This window comes from Aethalodelphis obliquidens, unplaced genomic scaffold (assembly GCF_003676395.1).
Source record: "Aethalodelphis obliquidens isolate GAN/ISIS:26980383/991018 unplaced genomic scaffold, ASM367639v1 scaffold2, whole genome shotgun sequence".
In the NCBI taxonomy this organism is placed as follows: Eukaryota; Metazoa; Chordata; class Mammalia; order Artiodactyla; family Delphinidae; genus Aethalodelphis; species Aethalodelphis obliquidens.
The window spans coordinates 19458950-19477279 of NW_020837946.1; the positions used below are offsets into that span (position 1 = coordinate 19458950).

The 18330-nt window shown below is 53.9% G+C and overlaps 1 protein-coding gene across 6 annotated transcripts in view; it reads left to right on the top strand.

Moving 5' to 3' along the window:
• The window catches only part of TNS1 (tensin 1), a 204983-nt gene that overhangs the window by 112613 nt on the left and 74040 nt on the right, over nucleotides 1-18330 (top strand). For all 6 annotated transcript variants that reach the window (XM_027121786.1, XM_027121791.1, XM_027121783.1 and 3 more), the window contains 10 exons: nucleotides 1959-2009; nucleotides 3147-3269; nucleotides 3675-3739; nucleotides 5291-5374; nucleotides 8380-8492; nucleotides 8919-8979; nucleotides 9207-9282; nucleotides 9876-10005; nucleotides 11295-11360; nucleotides 12490-12606. In XM_027121786.1, coding sequence (XP_026977587.1) covers nucleotides 1959-2009; nucleotides 3147-3269; nucleotides 3675-3739; nucleotides 5291-5374; nucleotides 8380-8492; nucleotides 8919-8979; nucleotides 9207-9282; nucleotides 9876-10005; nucleotides 11295-11360; nucleotides 12490-12606 — 886 coding nt within the window. The remainder of the gene's footprint in view (nucleotides 1-1958; nucleotides 2010-3146; nucleotides 3270-3674; nucleotides 3740-5290; nucleotides 5375-8379; nucleotides 8493-8918; nucleotides 8980-9206; nucleotides 9283-9875; nucleotides 10006-11294; nucleotides 11361-12489; nucleotides 12607-18330) is intronic.

The following is an 18330-nucleotide window of genomic DNA, read 5'->3' on the forward strand; positions in this document are numbered from 1 at the left end:
AACGGGAAAAGCTCATGTTATTGAGCCCTGGTGATAAGCCAGGCCCTGTTCTAACTCCTTTTCACATATTTAACACCACGACAGTCCTAGGAAGCAGGTTTTTCGAGAACACAGAGAGGTGGGGTGTTTGTCTAAGGTCACAGAGTCAGGAAGTGGCAGAGGTGTCATACTGTCTGTGCTGCTGAGCAGCCTTAGGGCAGAGTTGTGGCAGAGTGTGTCTTGAGACACCTGGTGTTGCTGACACCGGGATCATACCTGGCACAGGAGGATCTCCTAACCAGTGTGGAGGAAGTCCCCTCCACCCCCCACCATGGTCTCTAACGTCAGAAGGGCTGCCCTGGGGGATTGGATCTATCCTGGCCTCATAGGAGCGCTCAGGCCTGCTTTACAGGGAGGTACTTGTGGCCTGGACCCACAGATTGGACAGACCATCATGAGGGGCTGCCCTGGGAGGTCTGAGCACAGGTGGGGTGTAGGGGCTGTATTAGGTCCCTAGGGCTGCTGTAACAAATTACCACAAATTAGGTGGCTTAAAACAACAAAATTAATTTTTTCACCGTCTGGAAGCTAGAAGTCCAAATCAAGGTGTCGGTGGGGCCATGCTCCCTCCGAATCCCGCAGGGGAGAGTCCTGCCTTGCCTCTTCCTGTCTTCTGGTGGCTCCCGGCAGTCTAGTGCCTCCTTGGCTTGCAGTAGCCTTGCTCTAGTCTCTACTTCTGTCATCATGTGACCTTCCTTCTTTCCTGTGTCCGTGTGGCCTCTCCTCTTCTTATAAGGACACCAGTCATTGGATTTGGGGCCCACCCTGAATCCAGGATGATCTCATCTCCAGATCCTTGACTACTTACATCAGCAAAGGGCCTATTTCCAAATAAAGTCACATTCTGAAGTTCCGCGTCGATGTGAATTTTTGTGGGATACCATTCAGCCCTCTACGGAGACCCATCCGTCAGCTATGTTGGGCGTTGTTAAGAGTCTGGCATTAAACGTCAGAATGTTCTGGGTTGGAATGCTGCTGTGCTCTCACCAACTATCTGATCTTGGCACTTAGCCTCATTAAGCCTTAGGATCCCCATCTGTAAAATGGGTCTACTTACCTCTATGGTTGTGGAGAGAATTAAGGCAGGTGGTAGATGTAAAGTCCTTAGTGCGGCCTGGCAGGCTGTGGACACTGTAACACTGAAGTGTTAGCCATTGCTAATGGCATAAAGTGTGTTCCTTTACGGCCTCAAGAGTGGACCAGAAGCTAAGATCCTGCCCTATTTCAGGAGCCCAGGATTCCATGGGTTTTTGCTGCATCCTGCCCGTTCCAGACCCTGCAGTCCTCTTCTCTCCCCAGGCGACATCACAGGGGTCTTGAGTTTCCCAGACCATGAGGTGGATGTGGGGAGTTCTGCACGCCTCTTTCAGAGGTGGAGAAGGGAATCCAGAGGTTGGGGGATTCCTGTGGGATGTGGTCAGGTGTTGGGGGGGTGTCTTCTGGAAGAGGGGTGTCAGGGGTCTGAGAGGGCTGACCCAGCACAGTTTGCACCCTCCTATGGAGGGCGTCCGACCACGGAGCAGTTACATCTTCGTGCGGTGAGCTTCTGAAGTCGACATGTGAAGAGGAAACCAGAGATGGCCAAATGCTTATCGTTTGACACTACTGAATTTCCATTCAGTGTGGAGAGATGCCCACCTTGGGGGTGGCATGTGGGACCTGAGACAGGTTCTGTCCCCTTCTCATCTTCAGTTCAGGATGTCCGCTCATCCAGGGGAGTGGCTGGGCATGTACATACTTGTTTCTGTCTCCCTCTTTATCCTGAGAACCTGTAGTTGAGTTCCTGTCCATCCGTGTGTATCTGGTAGGACTCCATGTATGGTCATGTAGGTAGAGTTTCCAGCAGGGAAGAGAGAGAGAGAGAGAGAGAGAGAGAAAGGGCCAACCTTCTCACAATCTCTTCCTTTTCCTCCTTCTAGCTTTTCAACCTCTCTGAGCGGAGACCTGACATCACGAAGCTCCACGCCAAGGTGAGTCCATGGCTGTTTGGGGTGGGGAGGGATTCTCCCTGCCTGGAAGAGGGAACAGGGGGGCTCCCTTCCTCTGAGGTTCCCACATTAGAATCTTGGGGGAAAGTGCTATGACAGTTTGCAAAGCCTGTTCAGACTTACAGTGCCATCTTCTATTTGGAAAATAGAAAATAATATATTTATTGTTTCTGTAATACGAATTACAGAAAGCAAAGCTCAGTACAGTGATTTCCACCAAGGTCTGCCACCTGTGGTGCACACAGAGTGTCTGGGGTGGGGCTGGAGCTGTGAGATTTTGAGTCTTATTGAAAAGTATTCTGGATTTAAACCAGCTGGGAGTCATCACCGTAGACCCTCCTACAGCCAACTTTCTTTCACTTGCTGTTCAGTGTGCTGTGTGTGGGCTTTGCGTGCCCATCTGCTCCGGCCCCTGGATTATGGTGCCCGTCGCTGTGTGACCTTGAGCAGGTGGCAGACTTCTCTGGGCCTCAGTTTCCACCTCTGAAAGTGGACGGGCTGGATTAGATGTGCTCTCTGGGCCCTTCCGAGCACAGATTTTCTTTTACTTTAAAGTTTTGTGAGTTAGGAAAGGTTTGAAGGAGCCTGATGACTGCTCTTCAGATCTGCTCTCTGTCTCGCTCAGGCCTCCTTCGGCTGGCCTGAAAACTTGATGGTTTGTGTGTCCAGGGCCTGGAAAAGAGCCGTGAACAGGCTTCACCTTTCCTTCTTCCTCCCTGAGCCAGATCTCAGGGTTATCTGTGGGAGGAGAGCTGGGGCACAATGCTGGAGGCTCCCAGCGCATTTTAAGGTCACAGTCATACGGAAGGGACCTGGGGCCATCGGCTCTAAGCCTCTGCTTTCTGCACAATCAGAAACGGGGGCTGGCGAAGGGGCTGTGGCTGGCCTGAGGCCCACAGGGAGCCAGTGTCAGAACCCAGGGTCTGTAGGCCTGGGTCAGTGTCCTTTGCCTCCACACCCCTGCCTTCCAGAGTGTTGATGTGCAGGGCAGGAACTGAGGCCCCGCTGCTGGTGGCATCGCTGTGGGACTGGCGCGTGGCGTGTGTGGGCACCTCCCTACCCCCCCGCCCGTTGACTCTCTGGACTTCTGCCGCTTCTCACTCATGGCTTGGGCCACAGGTACTGGAATTTGGCTGGCCCGACCTCCACACCCCAGCCCTGGAGAAGATCTGCAGTGTCTGCAAGGCCATGGACACTTGGCTCAACGCAGATCCCCACAATGTTGTCGTTTTACACAACAAGGTCAGAGCGGGGGCTGCAGGATGTCTGTGTGTGTGTGTGTGTGTGTGTGTGTGCGCGTGTTCATGCCCGTGCACGGATATATTTTTGGATGAGTGTGTGCACCTGCCCGTATCACTGGATTGTGTGAGCGTGCAAGTTTGTTTTTGTGTGTACTCTCCTTCTTGGGGATAATCGATTCTGTCTGGGGTGCACCCCCAGGAAGTGGAGGTACCAGCCCGTGGGTCACTCAGGTGTGGTGGACGATCAGCTGTGTTTCTTCTTTTTGAGACTCACCCCCCATCCGCTTCCTCCCTCCTCCGATTCTCCCTGAGAACCCGCCCCTCTCTGCAGCCCCTGCCCGCCTTGCTCTGGGGCAGGAGGGCCAGCCTTAGAAGTAAAGGCTTTTGTGTTTCGGGGCTTTTTCAGGGAAACCGAGGCAGGATAGGTGTTGTGATCGCGGCTTACATGCACTACAGCAACATTTCTGCCAGGTAAGAGAGCCCCGAGCCTCCCATTCTCTGAATATTGACAGCAGAGCCCCTTTCCCCCACCCACCCAAGGCCTCTCCCTCCCTTGGGGTTGGAGGATAAGGGCAGAGGAGGTGAGAGGTGCTGAGGACAGGGGGAGGAGCCCCTGGAAAGGAGAATGTCCCTGCCCTCAGCTCTGGGACAGGGGCCCCTGGACAGAGCAGGAGAGAGGAGACACCATCCCTCTGTCTGGGGCCCTGGGGAGGGGCAGCCGTGGGAGGCAGGCCCATGGATGGACACCCCGTCCAGTCAGCTTCTTGGGGCCACTTTTCTTTGCCCAACTGCCTTCTGTTTACCTGAGTGAGCAGAGAGGGAGTCACAAAGAAATACTGGATCACATCTGGGTCCAGCAGAGCCATCTGGAAGGTTTCTTATCTCTTCCCCTGCTTCTGGCCAGCAGGGGCATCTTCCCACTTAGGTGTTTTGCATCCAGAATAGGAAACAACCAATGGATGATTCCCATTCTGATTTGGATTTTCAGAGAGGCAGAGGAATTCCTCCACTCATTTAGTCATTTGACGACAGTTATGGGGCCTCCACTGTGCAGGCGGCTCTAGGTGCTGGAAGTAGAGCAGTGGGCAAAGCCAGGCCACTGCCCTCATGAATGTGAAATGAGTAAACAAACACATCAGTAAGAGCAGGTGATGAGTACTTTGAAGGACGGAGACTAGAGCAAGACGGTGGGGAAAGGAGGCCTCTTGAGGAGGTGATATTTGAGCAGAATTAAGTGGTGAGGGGGGGGAAGAACTGAGTCTTATACAGTCCGTGAGGGGGTGGGGTGGGTGGTGGCAGGAGACCTTCCAGGCAGAGAAGAGGGAAGGACAAAGACCAGCAGTGGGAATTCGAGGGGCTGGCGTGTTTGGAGAGCCGAGTGAGTGAGGGGATGAAGAGTGGGAAGTGAAGCTGGGAGGAGGCAGAGCCCGGGGGCCTTGTACCCTTGATAAGGACTTTGGGGTTGATTCTGAGAGGGATGGGACCTCGTTGGAGAGTCAAGAATGGAGAAGCTTATGTGATCTGTCTCTTTAAAAAATGATCTCTTTGAGGATGGGTAGAATGCTCTATGAAGGGCTTGCAATAGGCCGGTAGTTTTATGACTTTAAGAAACCTGACCCAGCTTAATCTTTGCATAATGGTCAACATTTCCTGTGCACCTACTGTGTGCCCACATGTGCCAAGCTCTTTATAGATGTCATCTCACTCAATTGCCACAACAGCCTTCAAGGAAGGCACGGTTATCACCTCATTTGACAGGAAAGAAAAATCAAGTCCAGGAAGGTTAAGTAACCTGCCGCAAGCTGCAGGGCTACTAAGTCAGTGATGAACTTGAGATGGGCTCCCAGGCTGCCTGGCTCCAAGGCCCTTGTGCTGAGTAGTGCAGCACACAGGATGGAGAGATGCTGGGGCAGTCCTTTCCTGAAGGCATCTCAGGACAGAGTGGCCAGAGGGCTCTGCAGGGCTGGGTGGACAAGGGACTCGTGGAGGTTGACTCCTCTGACCACCTGTCTCTCCCCACAGTGCCGACCAGGCCCTGGACCGCTTTGCAATGAAGCGGTTCTACGAGGATAAGATTGTACCCATTGGCCAGCCATCCCAGAAGAGGTAGGTCTCCAGGGCTCTCGGCCCAGTGCATGTGTGTTCGAGTGCGTGTGCGTGTGTGTGCGTGTGTGTGCGTGCTCGCTGTACGTGGGAACTAGCCTCGTGTACCCATGGTGGGAGTGTACCAAGCATGCATGTTCAGGTGCCAGCCTGCAGGGGTGGGAGCTCAGGGACATGGGTGAAGCCGTGAGCAGCTGTGTGTGCTCACAGTGGGGCATGGCAGTTGGCTCCTGAGGTTGGTGCCAGAGAGCAGCAGGGGCAGCAGTGGGGGAGGTACAAGAAGGCAGCTTGTATAAGAAGGCAGTGCCTTTCTTGGTCCTGGGAACAGGGCTGCTTCCGTGTTTTGATGGGTCTACAGGAGGTTGATGTCACTGCCACCTGCCCTGAGGAGGTCACAGATGTTCGTGATAAGGGTCACCTTCTGCTGTGAGAGCTTCAAAATTTTACAACGGTCTCTCACCCATGTGGTCCCCAACAGCCCAGGCAGGAATCAGGACAGGGATGGATTCCTTCATTCATTTGGGAAATTTTAGGTACTCTAGTATGTTCCAAGTGCTGGAGGTATCTAGTTGGACAGGACAGAGTCTTTTGCCCTTAGTGAGCTGACATGGTTTTGGGAAAGATGGACATTACACAAGTAAATAAACCTTCAAGGTCATTTCAGACAGTGGTAAGTGCTTTGATGGAGAAAAAACCAAACCAGAACACGACGGGCTAGAGAATGACAGGGGCGAACGTGAGGGGCTGATTCCAGTGTGCTGACCTTTCTGAGAAGATGACATGTGAGGTGAGGTCTGAGAAGGGAGAAGGAAACATCTAAGTAAAGGTCTGGGGTAAAGGGTCCAGGTAGAGGGAACATCAAGTATAAAGGCCAAAATGTCTCACTGACTTTTCTCTCCCTTCGGAACACTGACTGGGCAAGCAGGACCCCCTAGCTACAGATCCTGGAGCTTTTCAGCCTCTCCATGCCGGGGGTCCCCAACTCACACCCCGTCACCCCTACCTTGCCTGGCTAGAATGTGCCGGCACCACCGGGGACTGTTTCCACCATTGTAGCAGGAAGCCCAAGCAGAAGTGAATGAGTCCGCTGGCAACCAGCGCCTTACAACTGGCACAGCACAGCTGGTAGCCAGCCTCTGGGTCAGAGATCAGAAACGGAATGTCTTTATGTGCAGAAAATTCTGACTAGGCTGCCAGACACAGCAGCTGTGGATCAGTGAGAGTCTTCCCAGGGAAGAAGTCTCAGGGAGGAAAGAAGTATTATTTAAGATCCTGACTTGCTACCTGTGGCTGGTGGCCTTGGTCACGAGTCCGGCCCTTGACCTGGAAAGATAAGAGGTTCAAATAGAGGAGCACGCTGTTGCGATGGCACAATGTGGCTTGGAGAGAGAGGGCAGAGCTGCCACATTTCTGAAGCGGAAAGCCTGGAGAATGGGGATTAGTGTTACCTCTCAGGACCAGGATTGTTCAGGGATTCCACCGTGCTCAATGTGTGCTTACGTAGCATGCCATCGGTGTGTGTGTGTGTGTGTGTGTGTGTGTGTGTGTGTGTGTGTCCGTGTTTACATTATCTGTATCTGCCGTGCAGCTCGTATCTGCAACTGCATCTGCTCACGGGTGGGTAATTCTGTCTGTGCCCAAATGTGGAAGTGCAGCTGCTGGGAAAGTGGCATTCCTTGCCACTTTCCCGCCTTCTTGTCAGTGTCGCTTGCAGGGATTGGAGCAGCTGGAGGAGAGGAGGGCAGGGAGAGAGGGAGGGAGGGGCTTTGCCTGCAGCTCCCCCATTCATTGTCACCCCACCCCGGGCTCATTGTCCCCAGCACACAGACACATCCTGTTGGCACGATCAGAAGATCTGATAGGAACCCGCCATTCCAGGTTTCCGGTTTGAGCAACGGGGCTGGGGGCTGGGCCGGGGCCTGAATAGGAGCTCGTGCTGCCCATCAGATTATCTTGCTGGGAGAGTCCAAGGTGGCCCCACCCCAGCCCAGGGACAGAGGCCCACAGGCCTGGAGGTGGGCCAAGGAGCCAAAAGACGGGACGGGACCATTGTCATGGTTGTGAGTGTTCTGGTCTCACCGGCCTCAAATCAGAATGCATTCTGGTTGGTCCAGCTGACCCAGCTTGGTGTCCTCTGGCCAGTCAGAAAAGGAGGACACACCAACCAAAAGAATTGGCCTCTCCTAGTAGATGCACTGGAGTGAGACGGCTTCCCTTCTCCTCCCACCTGCTCTCCTCCCACCTTTGTGTGCTCTTGCAGTGTGCCTTTGGGAGGCTGATGACCCTTTCTGGACCTAATTTTCCCTCTCTTCTAGAAGGAGTGGGGATGGCTTATTCCTTCCGTTCTTCCAACGAGATCTTTGTTAAGGGAATTGGGGCATGTTGACCCTAGAGATAGGAATACTTAGTGGAAGTTAGATATCCTTTAATGTCAAATATGGTACAGAGGAATTTTGTGCCCTTCAGCGTGATATAAAAAAACAAAGGACCAGAATTACTAAGCTCTTACTATTTGCTGGATTGTCACGTGGCTGGTGGGTCTTGTGGGAGCAGAACTGGGGCCTGTGGGTACAAATGCAAGGTTGGTTTGGGCTCGGTGTGAGGCTGTCAGAGCTGTCTGTTGGTTGATCACCCTGCCTTGTGCGGTAGTGAACAGCTAAATGATGCCTGTCAGGGATGTGTGGGAGGGCATTTGGTCCAGCAGGAGATTCCTGGGCCGGGAGTGAAGCAGGAAAGAGATGGCCATGTTGACCACCAGGAGGCGCCAGAGAACCCCAAGTGGGAGGTTTGGCTGGATGCCACTCCAGATGTAGTAGTACCTGTTCGCGTTCCTGGGGCTACCGGCAGCAAGGGTGGAGACCTCACCTGCCAGGAGGCCTGGGGGTTGGTGCGGGGGGGGGGGATGTTGGCAGGGCAACCTAGGGCAATATGCCGGGGGAAAAGAGAACAGAATGGCTCTGCTCCAGCAGAGGCCTCCCTGGCTGAAGCTGCCCTTCTCCCTGCTCCAGGTACGTGCATTATTTCAGCGGCCTGCTCTCTGGCTCCATCAAAATGAACAACAAGCCCTTGTTTCTGCACCACGTGATCATGCACGGCATCCCCAACTTTGAGTCTAAAGGAGGTACTTGCCCGAGCCCTCTAGCTTCCATTCCCCTCCTGTCTTCCATCTCTTTGTCTTAGGAGGCAGCCTTGGGGGGTAAAAATACGGGCTAGCTGCAGTCTTAGGCTTGGAGTCTCAACTGTACCACTTCCTATTTCTCTGAGCCCCAGTTGATTCATTTGCAAAATGTGTTGGATACTGGCAGTGCCTGTGGGCAGGTGACGCTGGACGGTGTAGTGTTTTTGTAAACTCAAAATGCCTTTGAAATGAAAAGTTAGCATTTCTTCCTCTTTCTTTTTCCATTTCTCCTTCCTTTTTTCCTCCTTCCCTTTCCCCCTTTCTTCCCTTTCCTCCTCCTGGCCGATCCTTCCTTCCTTCATCTCTCCTCTCCCCCTTCCTCCTCCCGCTGTTTCTGCTGTCTTGGCTAATAGCACCCCTCCCTTACAGGGTGTCGGCCATTTCTCCGGATCTACCAGGCCATGCAACCTGTTTACACTTCTGGTATCTAGTAGGTATTCCACAGGGATGCCGGAGGTCCAAGGCTGAGGACTGGGGGCTGGGGGCCGGGGTTGGGGGGCTGCCTAGGACCTTTTCTAGGAGGACTTCTAGGGTAGGGCTGAGGGATGGGTCAGCGAGCTTTCACAATAGCCCCCTGGCAGAGGGGCAGCTGGGAGAAAGTGCACTGCCCGGCCGCCTCAGCAGCCCTCTGTCCCTCTGCCTGCCTCGCTCCCATAGCAACGTCCAGGGAGACAGCCAGACCAGCATCTGCATCACCATCGAGCCTGGGCTGCTCTTGAAGGGAGACATCTTGGTAAGTTGCCCCTCTGTCTCAAGCCCCCGCACCGCCGTTGAATTTTTCTTCCTTTTCTCTTCCTCCTCCCCTTCTGCCTCTCTGGACAAGAGCGTCCCTCCTGGTGGGCCACCAGCCTTGGGGTCGTTGGCTCTCAGGGGCCCTGCAAGGCCTTCCAACCTTGACCGTCCTTGTCCATCCCCTGCCTCAGTGTCGTATGTGCCTTCCCCCGGGCTTGCCCCTTGTTCTGGAGTATCTCCAGGGACATACATCTCTGTGTGAGCTGTTACCTCCGGGCTTCCTGCTGGTGACAAGGACTCCCTCAATTCTAACTTCACTCCTTCCTCCTGTGATTGAAATCCACTCCTACGTTGCCCATTCTGACTGGTGTACAGGAACTTCTTGGGAGGATAGCTTTGTCCCCACAGGGCAAGGCTGGCTGTCAACTCTCTGCTGTTCTGGAAGTTTCTGCAGAGAGCTCTGAGATCCTGTTTGGGGTTGGTGACCTTTTTCTCACTGGGTTTGGGGCTTAGTCGTGGAGCTGATAAGGAGGCCCCTTGGGACTAACTTTCCACCTTCGGCCCCTGATGGGCTCTGCTGTCTTTCCCACCCAGCTGAAGTGTTACCACAAGAAGTTCCGGAGCCCAGCCCGAGATGTCATCTTCCGCGTGCAGTTCCATACCTGCGCCATCCATGACCTGGGGGTTGTCTTTGGGAAGGAGGACCTCGATGATGCCTTCAAAGGTGGGCTCGCTGAGTAGAGAGGCAGACCTAGCAAGGAATAATTAGGCCACAGGATAGGAGAGCAATAATGGAGGGGCTGTGGCAGCAGTGAAGGGTGACCGTTTTCCCACGGGAAGGGAGGTGTTCCGGGAGCTGTCTCCCTTTGCTTCTTTCCTCGATCTGTTTAAGGTTTTATCTGTATTACATTCAGGCTCAGGACGTGTCCACATCCATCCACCCATCCACTCATCCATCCATCTGTCCATGTATAAATCCACCAGCATCACTGTGTGTCTGTATGTGCCAGGCATGCGCTAGACCCTGGTGATACAAAGAGAAAGACGTCAGGCCCTACCCTCAGGGAGCTCCCAGTCTTATGGGAGAAAGGCACAAACAGACATGATACTATGAAATGATGCTTGCAGTGATGGAGATATACACAGGCATGATGGGTGCTCCAGGGAGCCGACACCACCCCTGCTGTAACTTCCCTTCCTGCAAGCAGTGGATGGTGATCTGTGTGCAGATTGGGCTCAGGCAGAGATCAGAGCGTGGGGCTGGGGCTCTGAGGAGGAGAGGCCTGATCCCCCAGTGTGGTCTGGCTCATGCAGGAGAAGGATGTTTCTATGATGAGCTTTCCCTGTACCGGAGCCAGGAGAGCAAAAGCAGAAGATGCCGTTATAATTGCAGAAGAGAATGTAAATGTCATCAGTCTTAACAAAGAAAGTAAGAGACTAGCTGACAAAATAAACGTAGAGTTGCGGAGAGGTGGGAGAAGGGCGGGGCCCAAACTTCCTCCTCCTACATGGAGGGAATCAGGGCACCATCGGAAATGGACAGATCAAGAAATAGAGGCTTAACCATCGTATTGAAAGTTTCAGAGGTAATCAGAATGGTGAACTAATAATGATAACAGTAGTCATAGTAATAATAATAATAAACCAGGTTTAAGAAGGGAGGTGGGAATACTATAAGTGATCCAAATTGTTCATCTTCATAGTGGTGAATCAGTGAAGATTATTTGAAACTGATATATCTAGAAATAGTGGCATAAAAACTGTGGTTATTATTTAGGGTCTTAGAGGTGACTGCTCGTAGAACAAGAAATAGAAATGCTAAGAAATGGTTACCTCAGACAGGTAAGACAGGGCTAGGTGGGTAGGAGACTTAATGGCATTATGTGTACTACTTATTATATTATCAACCATGTATACATGTATTACTTTAAACTCTTCTAGAAGAAAACTTTTTGTGGAGTCCTCTTTTGGGAATCAGTTGCCCATTTTTGTTTTTCCTTTTCCTTTTTTCAGATGATCGATTTCCAGAATATGGCAAAGTTGAATTTGTGTTTTCCTATGGACCAGAGAAAATTCAAGGTAAATGCCAAGTTAGAATCCATTGATTCATTCCCTTCCCTCCACTCTGCCCTGCCCGACCTCAACCATTTTCCCACTGATCTGCTCTACAAATATCAAGTTACCTGTGGTTGAGGGTCAGGCCAGCAGTAAAAGATCTGGGTATCATAGTGGACCCCCAGCTAAACATGAACCAGTGACCTAATCTCTGGATAATAAAAATAAAAAAGTAGACAGAGAGGCGCTGGGTTGGATAAACTATTCTGGCCCCATTAGGTCATCATCCTATTATATTCAGAGACTGAAGGCTATGGTGGATAGAGGGAGTGGCCAAGGGGACTCTCAAAGGTGCTGGATGGACGATAAGTATTTATGAGAACTGAGGTGATTCAACCTGAAGATGAGAAGGCCAATTTAATAATAGCCTTTAAGCCGTTAGACTGGTTATATGTGGAGACCAGTTGTTCTTCATCTTATTTGGGAACAGAATAGGAAGAGGTGAAGTCAGGTTACAGCAGAGGGACTCTGGGCAGACTAAAGAAAGGACTGCTGGGTCAGGACGGTAACTCACCCAGAAGGCCTGACTTGCATCCTGGGCTTTCTCTGGATGTGTAGGAGAGATTCTGCCTCTCTCCTCAGATTTCTGCCTGCAGTGGCAAGCATCTTAAGTGGAAGGGCAGGGGGATGGCTGGGATGACCTGTGTCCTCTCAACGTCAAGGCTGTGATTTGCCTGCTGTCCGTGACCCCGTGCAGCCCTTCACAGGCCTCTCCTGCACTTCCCCCTGACTCCAGGGCCAGACTCTCTGGACTCTTGGCACTGCCCCAGGGCTCCCTGGGACACAGAAGAGAAAGAGGCAGCCACCCAGCCAGAGGGTCCCCCAGCTTTCTTCTAAAGGGTCTTTGTTGCTCAGTGCTGCTGTCCTCATTTACCCTTATGACCTGGTGTGAACCTTTTCAAGAATGCAAGAAACCAGACTCCTGGGTTCTCCATCCAACTTAAGCGAGTGGTCCTGCCTCGCCATGGTCAAGAACATGAGAAGTCCCTTAGGGAGCATCCTTAGGGAACTTGTTGGTTTCCTCTGTTTTTCCAGCTGCTGATCGGTTTTTTCTTTCTCTTCACGGTCGTCTCCGCCTTTCCCATTTTCTAAGGCATGGAACACCTGGAGAACGGGCCAAGCGTGTCCGTGGACTATAACACCTCCGACCCCCTCATCCGCTGGGATTCCTATGACAACTTCAATGGGCATCAAGATGATGGCATGGAGGGTAGGTGGGACCAGTGGCTTCCAGCCCCTCTGCGACTGCACAGCCCCTGCTCACAGGGCCTCGGCTGTCTCGGTTTGCTACGACACCGTACTGGGTTCAGAGGGAGGGGAGGTGCAGAGGAGAGGTCCAAAGCACCTCTGAGAGCTCACAGTTCAGTGGGGGAAGATAAAACAAAGCAGGAATGAGCTGAAGAATGAAGCGAAACAGCCGTACAAGGGTGTATCCTTAGTGCCGAATGAGTCCCATAGGCAGTGGATGCTCTGAGATTGGCAGGGGGTGGATTCTTGAGAGCTGGAGTGGTCTGGGAGGGCTCCTTGGAGGAAGTGGCCTTGCGTGGAGCTTGAGATACCCTCCTGTGCTTAAAACACAGCGTTTGTTAGATTTCTTTTAGCCCCGTTGTTGGATTTCTCCAGGCTCCCTGCCCGAGTTCTCTGGGGTCAGAGCACTGGGAAGGTAGACACAGCATTTAGGATCCACAAGCTTTCATCAACAGCCAATGAAAATGTTTGTTAGCTGGAAGCAAACTGGTCGGCTCCAGAATTTGAAAAGAAAGCAGCAGAATTGAAATGAATATTTGTTTAATTTAGCAACAAAACCTAACATAATGTCAAATGGTCATCCACAACTCCGTTCCACTCCTGAGAGTTATATATGCGTTCTGTTGATTTATGTGGTCCATTTGAGAATGTGTGATGGGATGCAGGGCGGGGCCTCTGAGAATGAGCATGTCTGGAGCTCAGGAACTCTTGAGACGCCCTGTCTGGAGTTTGGCCACAGGCTTGTCACCCTGATTTGGTCCCAGGATCACGGAATGTGGAAGCTAGGAGGACCTCAGGACCGTTGGCCCATCCCCCATCAGTTTTCAGCCGGGGTAACTGAGACCTGCGTCCGCCCCCCGGCCCAGAAGGAGGCATCTCTTGATTTACTCCCATGGCCAGGATATGTCCTTCCGAGGACACCAGCACCCAGCCTCTGTGCTTCTCCTCCCAGCTGAAGCTTGTCCTGGGGTGGGGACCCTGGGCCATGTGGCAGAGCTGGATTAGGTAGTCCAGGGACCCTCACCCTGGTCTCCACCTCCAAGGTTTTGGATTTGTTGACTCCATGCTGCTAGTCTTTTAGGCCTTTTCCTGCATAAAGATTCTCCCTCTGACCTTAGAGACACCAGAATGAGCGATGCAGTTCAGAGGGGGTGGGATGAGGGCGATGCTTAGGCTAGAATTTAGGGTTTGATGGGAGAAGTTCATGTGCAGTGTTGCAGTGGTGCAAGTTTGTCCTCTCCCTACCTAGTTCCCTCACTTCTCCCCCACCCCTCCGGGGGCCTAGACACTCCACCGGGGCCCTCCCTACTGTGCTGAGGCTGCCCCCCCCCGCGCCCCCGCCAAAGCGCTCCTCTTCCTGCTCCAGCCACGTCCCCTTGTGCCCTGGAGCTGGGGAGAAGGCAGAGGATGAAATGAATCAGTCCTGAGGTACCGGTGGCTGCCAGCCTAATTCTTCATCGTTCTGGGGATGTTTGCATTTTTAACAAGAACACTTGGCAATTGGAAGGAATTTTCAATGTCTCTCCATCTCTCCCTGGTGTGGATTCAATGCGACGATAAATGTAAAAACATTTAGTAAACTATAAAGTGCTAGGCAAACAAAAGGTAAAACAATTAAGGGGAAAGGAGGGGCTGCGGGAAGGATGGGGCTTGGGACACAGTCAGCCGTGAGGGAAGGAAGCAGGCGGACTGATCAGGAGGCTGGGACCAGAGGCAGGGAAGGGGGAGGAAGGAAGGGGAGAGGGGGGCCCCGGGCTCCTCTCCCTCCCCCTTGCCCGCCCTCCTCTCTCCTCCGATCTGCTCTCCCAGGCAGAGGAATGGAACCAGTAGGATCTTTTGGCCAGTTAAAGGTCAGCTCGTCCCGTAGGGACAGAGGGGCTCCTGTCTGGAGGCTGAGACACTGGCCCTGCGCCCAAGGGTGGGAAGGGAAGGCAGCAGCTCACAGCCCTGCCGTCCTCTTCCCTTGCTGGCTGGCCCGGGCCCGGAGCTGGGCGGCTGGAGCGGTCACCCGGGCAGACCCAGCCTGTCCTGCTGTGTACTCCCCACTGTCACTGGGCTGCATCCCCCACAGGGACAGGAGAGTCAGTGGGGTGGCCCCGGGGCAGGAGCGGTGATGTTATCCTCACCCTGCTTCTCCTGGCTGGAGCACTTCTAAAAGGCTCTAGATTCTGGGGCCCAGAGGTAAATGCATTTTCTTCTGGCTAATTCTCTGGTTTATGAGAGGGAAGCCCAAGGCCTCTGTCTGTTCCCCTAGTTGCGTGCAAGTCACTGTGCTCCAGTTTCCACACGTGCTAGCTGGGATAAGGGCCTCCACGCTGGAGCCTTGGGCGGTGGTTTGGCCATTTGCTGGAGCTGCGCTTGGGCTGGGGGATGGCCTTGTGGGCTGCAATGTGGTGCCCGGGGAGGCCCTGGACCAGGAGAGGCAGGATGACCCTGAAGTGCTAGAGCGCTCGAGCACGTGTGCTTTAGAGCCCAACTGCCTGGTCCACACTGTGGAGTCTCCCGTCTGCAGCTGTGTGCCCTTGGTCAAATGATCACGCCTTCCTGTCGTCTTCATTTGCTTATCTGCAAACGGGACGGTGACGGTACTCACGTGATTGGGTTACCGTAGCAATTTTCATGAGAGGTAGTTTGTCCTGTGGTTAGGACTGTGGCCTCTGGAGCCAAACTATCCAGGTTCAAGTCCTCCGCCAAGATGCCATCCTCTTGAGGCCTCCGTTGACTCTGTTGTAACGTGGGGATTTGGTGACAAATCATTTCGAGCACCTTTCGGGGAGCGGGAGCTGCAGAGGGGCTGCCTGCTGTGTTCCCTCGTGAGTCTCTGTCACGTTGGTAGTGACCACGATCTCAGGGGTCTGCTGACAGGGCTCGGGAGGAGGCCCCTTGGCCTTGGGAGCCAGCTCGGGCTTTGCCACGCGCCGGTTACGATGCCAAGAACTTGATAGCCTCCATCTCATCTAACACTTGCAGCCACATTGTGAGGTGGGCACTGTTATTATGCCTGGATGGGGGACTGGGGCACAGAGGGGTTAAGTGACCTGCCCAAGGTAGCCTCGCTAGTAGAGAGCGGATCTGATGCGGAACCCCGGTGCTAACTGCTATAGCGTCCTCAGCTGGCCGTCGTCCCCAAGGGTCTGTGCTGGGTGTCTGGTCCTGTGGCAGTACCTGGGTCCCGCTGAGCTTGGGTGAGGGTCTGCTCGCTCTGCCCCCCACTTCTCACCACTGGACAGTCCAGATGGGCGGGGCGCTTATACGCGGTGAGGCACGGAGTGCAGTACCCTGTGGCAGGTACCCAGCAGGGCTGCGGTGCCGGGAACAGCTGAGGCACATCCCTGATGTCCCCCTGTCCCCGCCCCCCCTCCCATACACAGGAGGGGCTGCTCACGCAGGACTGCCTCTGGTGAGGGGCTGGCCTCTCAAAATACGGACAGGGTGGTGTGTTGGAGGTGAGGTGAGGCCATTTCTGGAAGCTGCCCGCCTCTGCTATTTCGGGCCCACCAGGGGCGGGTTTAGGAGGAGTGGCCTAGTCCCTCTGGAGTCCACCGGGTGACTCAGAGTGGTGGGCGGGGGCACCGAGCCCAGCTCTTGGGGCAAAGGTCATCTCTGGCCTGGGCCCCACCTCGGCTCTCCCTGAAGTGAGAGGCGGTCGGTGCTGGGGTCAGAGCTCCGTTCCTCCGGGAAGCCCTCCAGGTGACCCTGACTTTACCCTCCATGTCAGGAATTGCTCTGTGTTTAACCCCTTCCTCACTGCCTGCATCCCTACCCTCTGAACCCTCGTGCAGGTTTCCAGTTGAAGGCATGCAGACCCGTGGCACTCAGCATGCTCTTCCTTCCCTTCAGGGCGTCCCCTGTCAATCTCAGCAGCAAAATGAAGGAAGAAAACATGTGGGGACTTCTGATCTCTGCAGGCCGGCCCCCCCAGATCACAGAGCCCATCTCACACCCTCCTGCTGTAGAGAGGAAACTGAGGCTCGAGAGGGGAAGGGACCTGTCAAAGAGGGGGACATCCCTACAAGTGGAACCCTCCTTTCATGATCTCAGCTCACCCTGTTGCAGCCCCATTACGTGATGACCATACCACATGCAGGGAGGTCAGCGCTCTAGCCCGGGGTCAGGAGATCGGAGTAAGGCTGGCGTGTACATTCAGGTGTCAGCTGCAAATCCCTCCCGCCCCTGGCTCCTCACCTTAGATGACGGGATGCTCACTGCCCCACAGGGTAGCCCATTTCCCTGGAGGATGGGGCCAGGAAGTCGAGTCAGAAACAGAAGGAGAGTGTGCCTCTGCGTGGTGGGCCTAGGCTGCGGTGACCGTGCTGCTTGGGACCATTTGGGCTCCCCTGCACTTAAGCCAGAAGGAGGGGGAGGTGACGGAAGGTGAAAAATCCAATGAAGAACCTTCTGAGCAGAGAAGTTTCCAGGCCTTGGGACAGGTGGCCGGGGAGCACAGGATGAGTGCCTGTCGTTTTGGGGACTCCTTACTTTGGGAACAGAACCCCGTCGTGAGCCTGATGACCAACAGACCGATGTCGTCGTCTGCTTGGGTGGCCACTGCAAAGTACCACAGACTGTTTGCCGTAAACAATAGACATTTATTTTCTCACAGCTCTGGAGGCCAGAGGTCTGAGATCGAGGTGTGGGCAGGGTTGGTTTCTCCCGAGGCCTCGCTCCTTGGCTTGTTGATGGCCGTCTCCTCTTTGTGTCTTCACATGGTCTTCCCTCTGTGTGTGTCTGCGTCCTCACCTCCTCTTCCCTTAAGGACATCAGTCATATTGGATTAGGGCCGACCCTTATGACCTAATTTTAACTTAATCACCTCTTTAAAGGCCCTATCTCCAAGTACAGTCACATTCTGAGGTACTGGGGGTTAGGACTTCAGCATATGAATTTTGGGAGTGGGGACACAATTCAGCCCATAACACCCAGGAAGGAGTTTTCTGGGTTGCCTGTAGTTGGATGCCTGGAGCCTTGGTCCTGAGTGAGGAGGAAGAGAAGGTCCAGGGTGAGTGGAGGGGAGAACAGTCTGGTCCCCCACCAGCCTCCCCCTCTCTGGCTCTCTCCAGTTTGGTCTGGAGCCTGCCAGCTCAGCGCTCTGGCTGGTACCACATTTCACAGCCCCAGAAGCCCCATTAGCTCTTTGGCCTGAGTAATGAAGCCCCGTGCCCAGATCCCAGCTCCCTGTGGGTGGGAGCAGGGCTGTGTTTTTGCCTATGCTGCACGGAGCTGTCTCCAAATTCCTCCAGAGTGTTCCAGGGCAAGCCTTCCCGGAAGCAAGTGCGAGACCAAGGGGGTGTGGGCTGCCTTCCGATTCTGAGAAGCCCACAGGTTGACCAGGCCTGAATTATCTCATTGCCCACCCACTCCCCCCCACCTTTCCCAACCTCCTTGGACACTGAGTTGATTAGAGTTTCTCAAGACTTAAAAGAGGACGGGGGAATAGGGGCTGAGGCTGGATAAAGCAGCAGATTGCTCAGAGCCAAAAGGAGTAATGAAGGGAGAAATGACAAGTCTGCTGGCCTGGCTGAAGATGGCAGGGGGACTAATAACCACCCCTGCAGGATGCCCGGCAGCCCTTCTTTTGTTTCTGTGGGCAGCCCCGTCAGAGCCAGGGGCTGGTGACAAGGAGGCTTGGTTTTGTGCCCAAGCCTCTCACCCTCAGGCTCTGTGAGGAGAGGAATCCCCTTCCTTG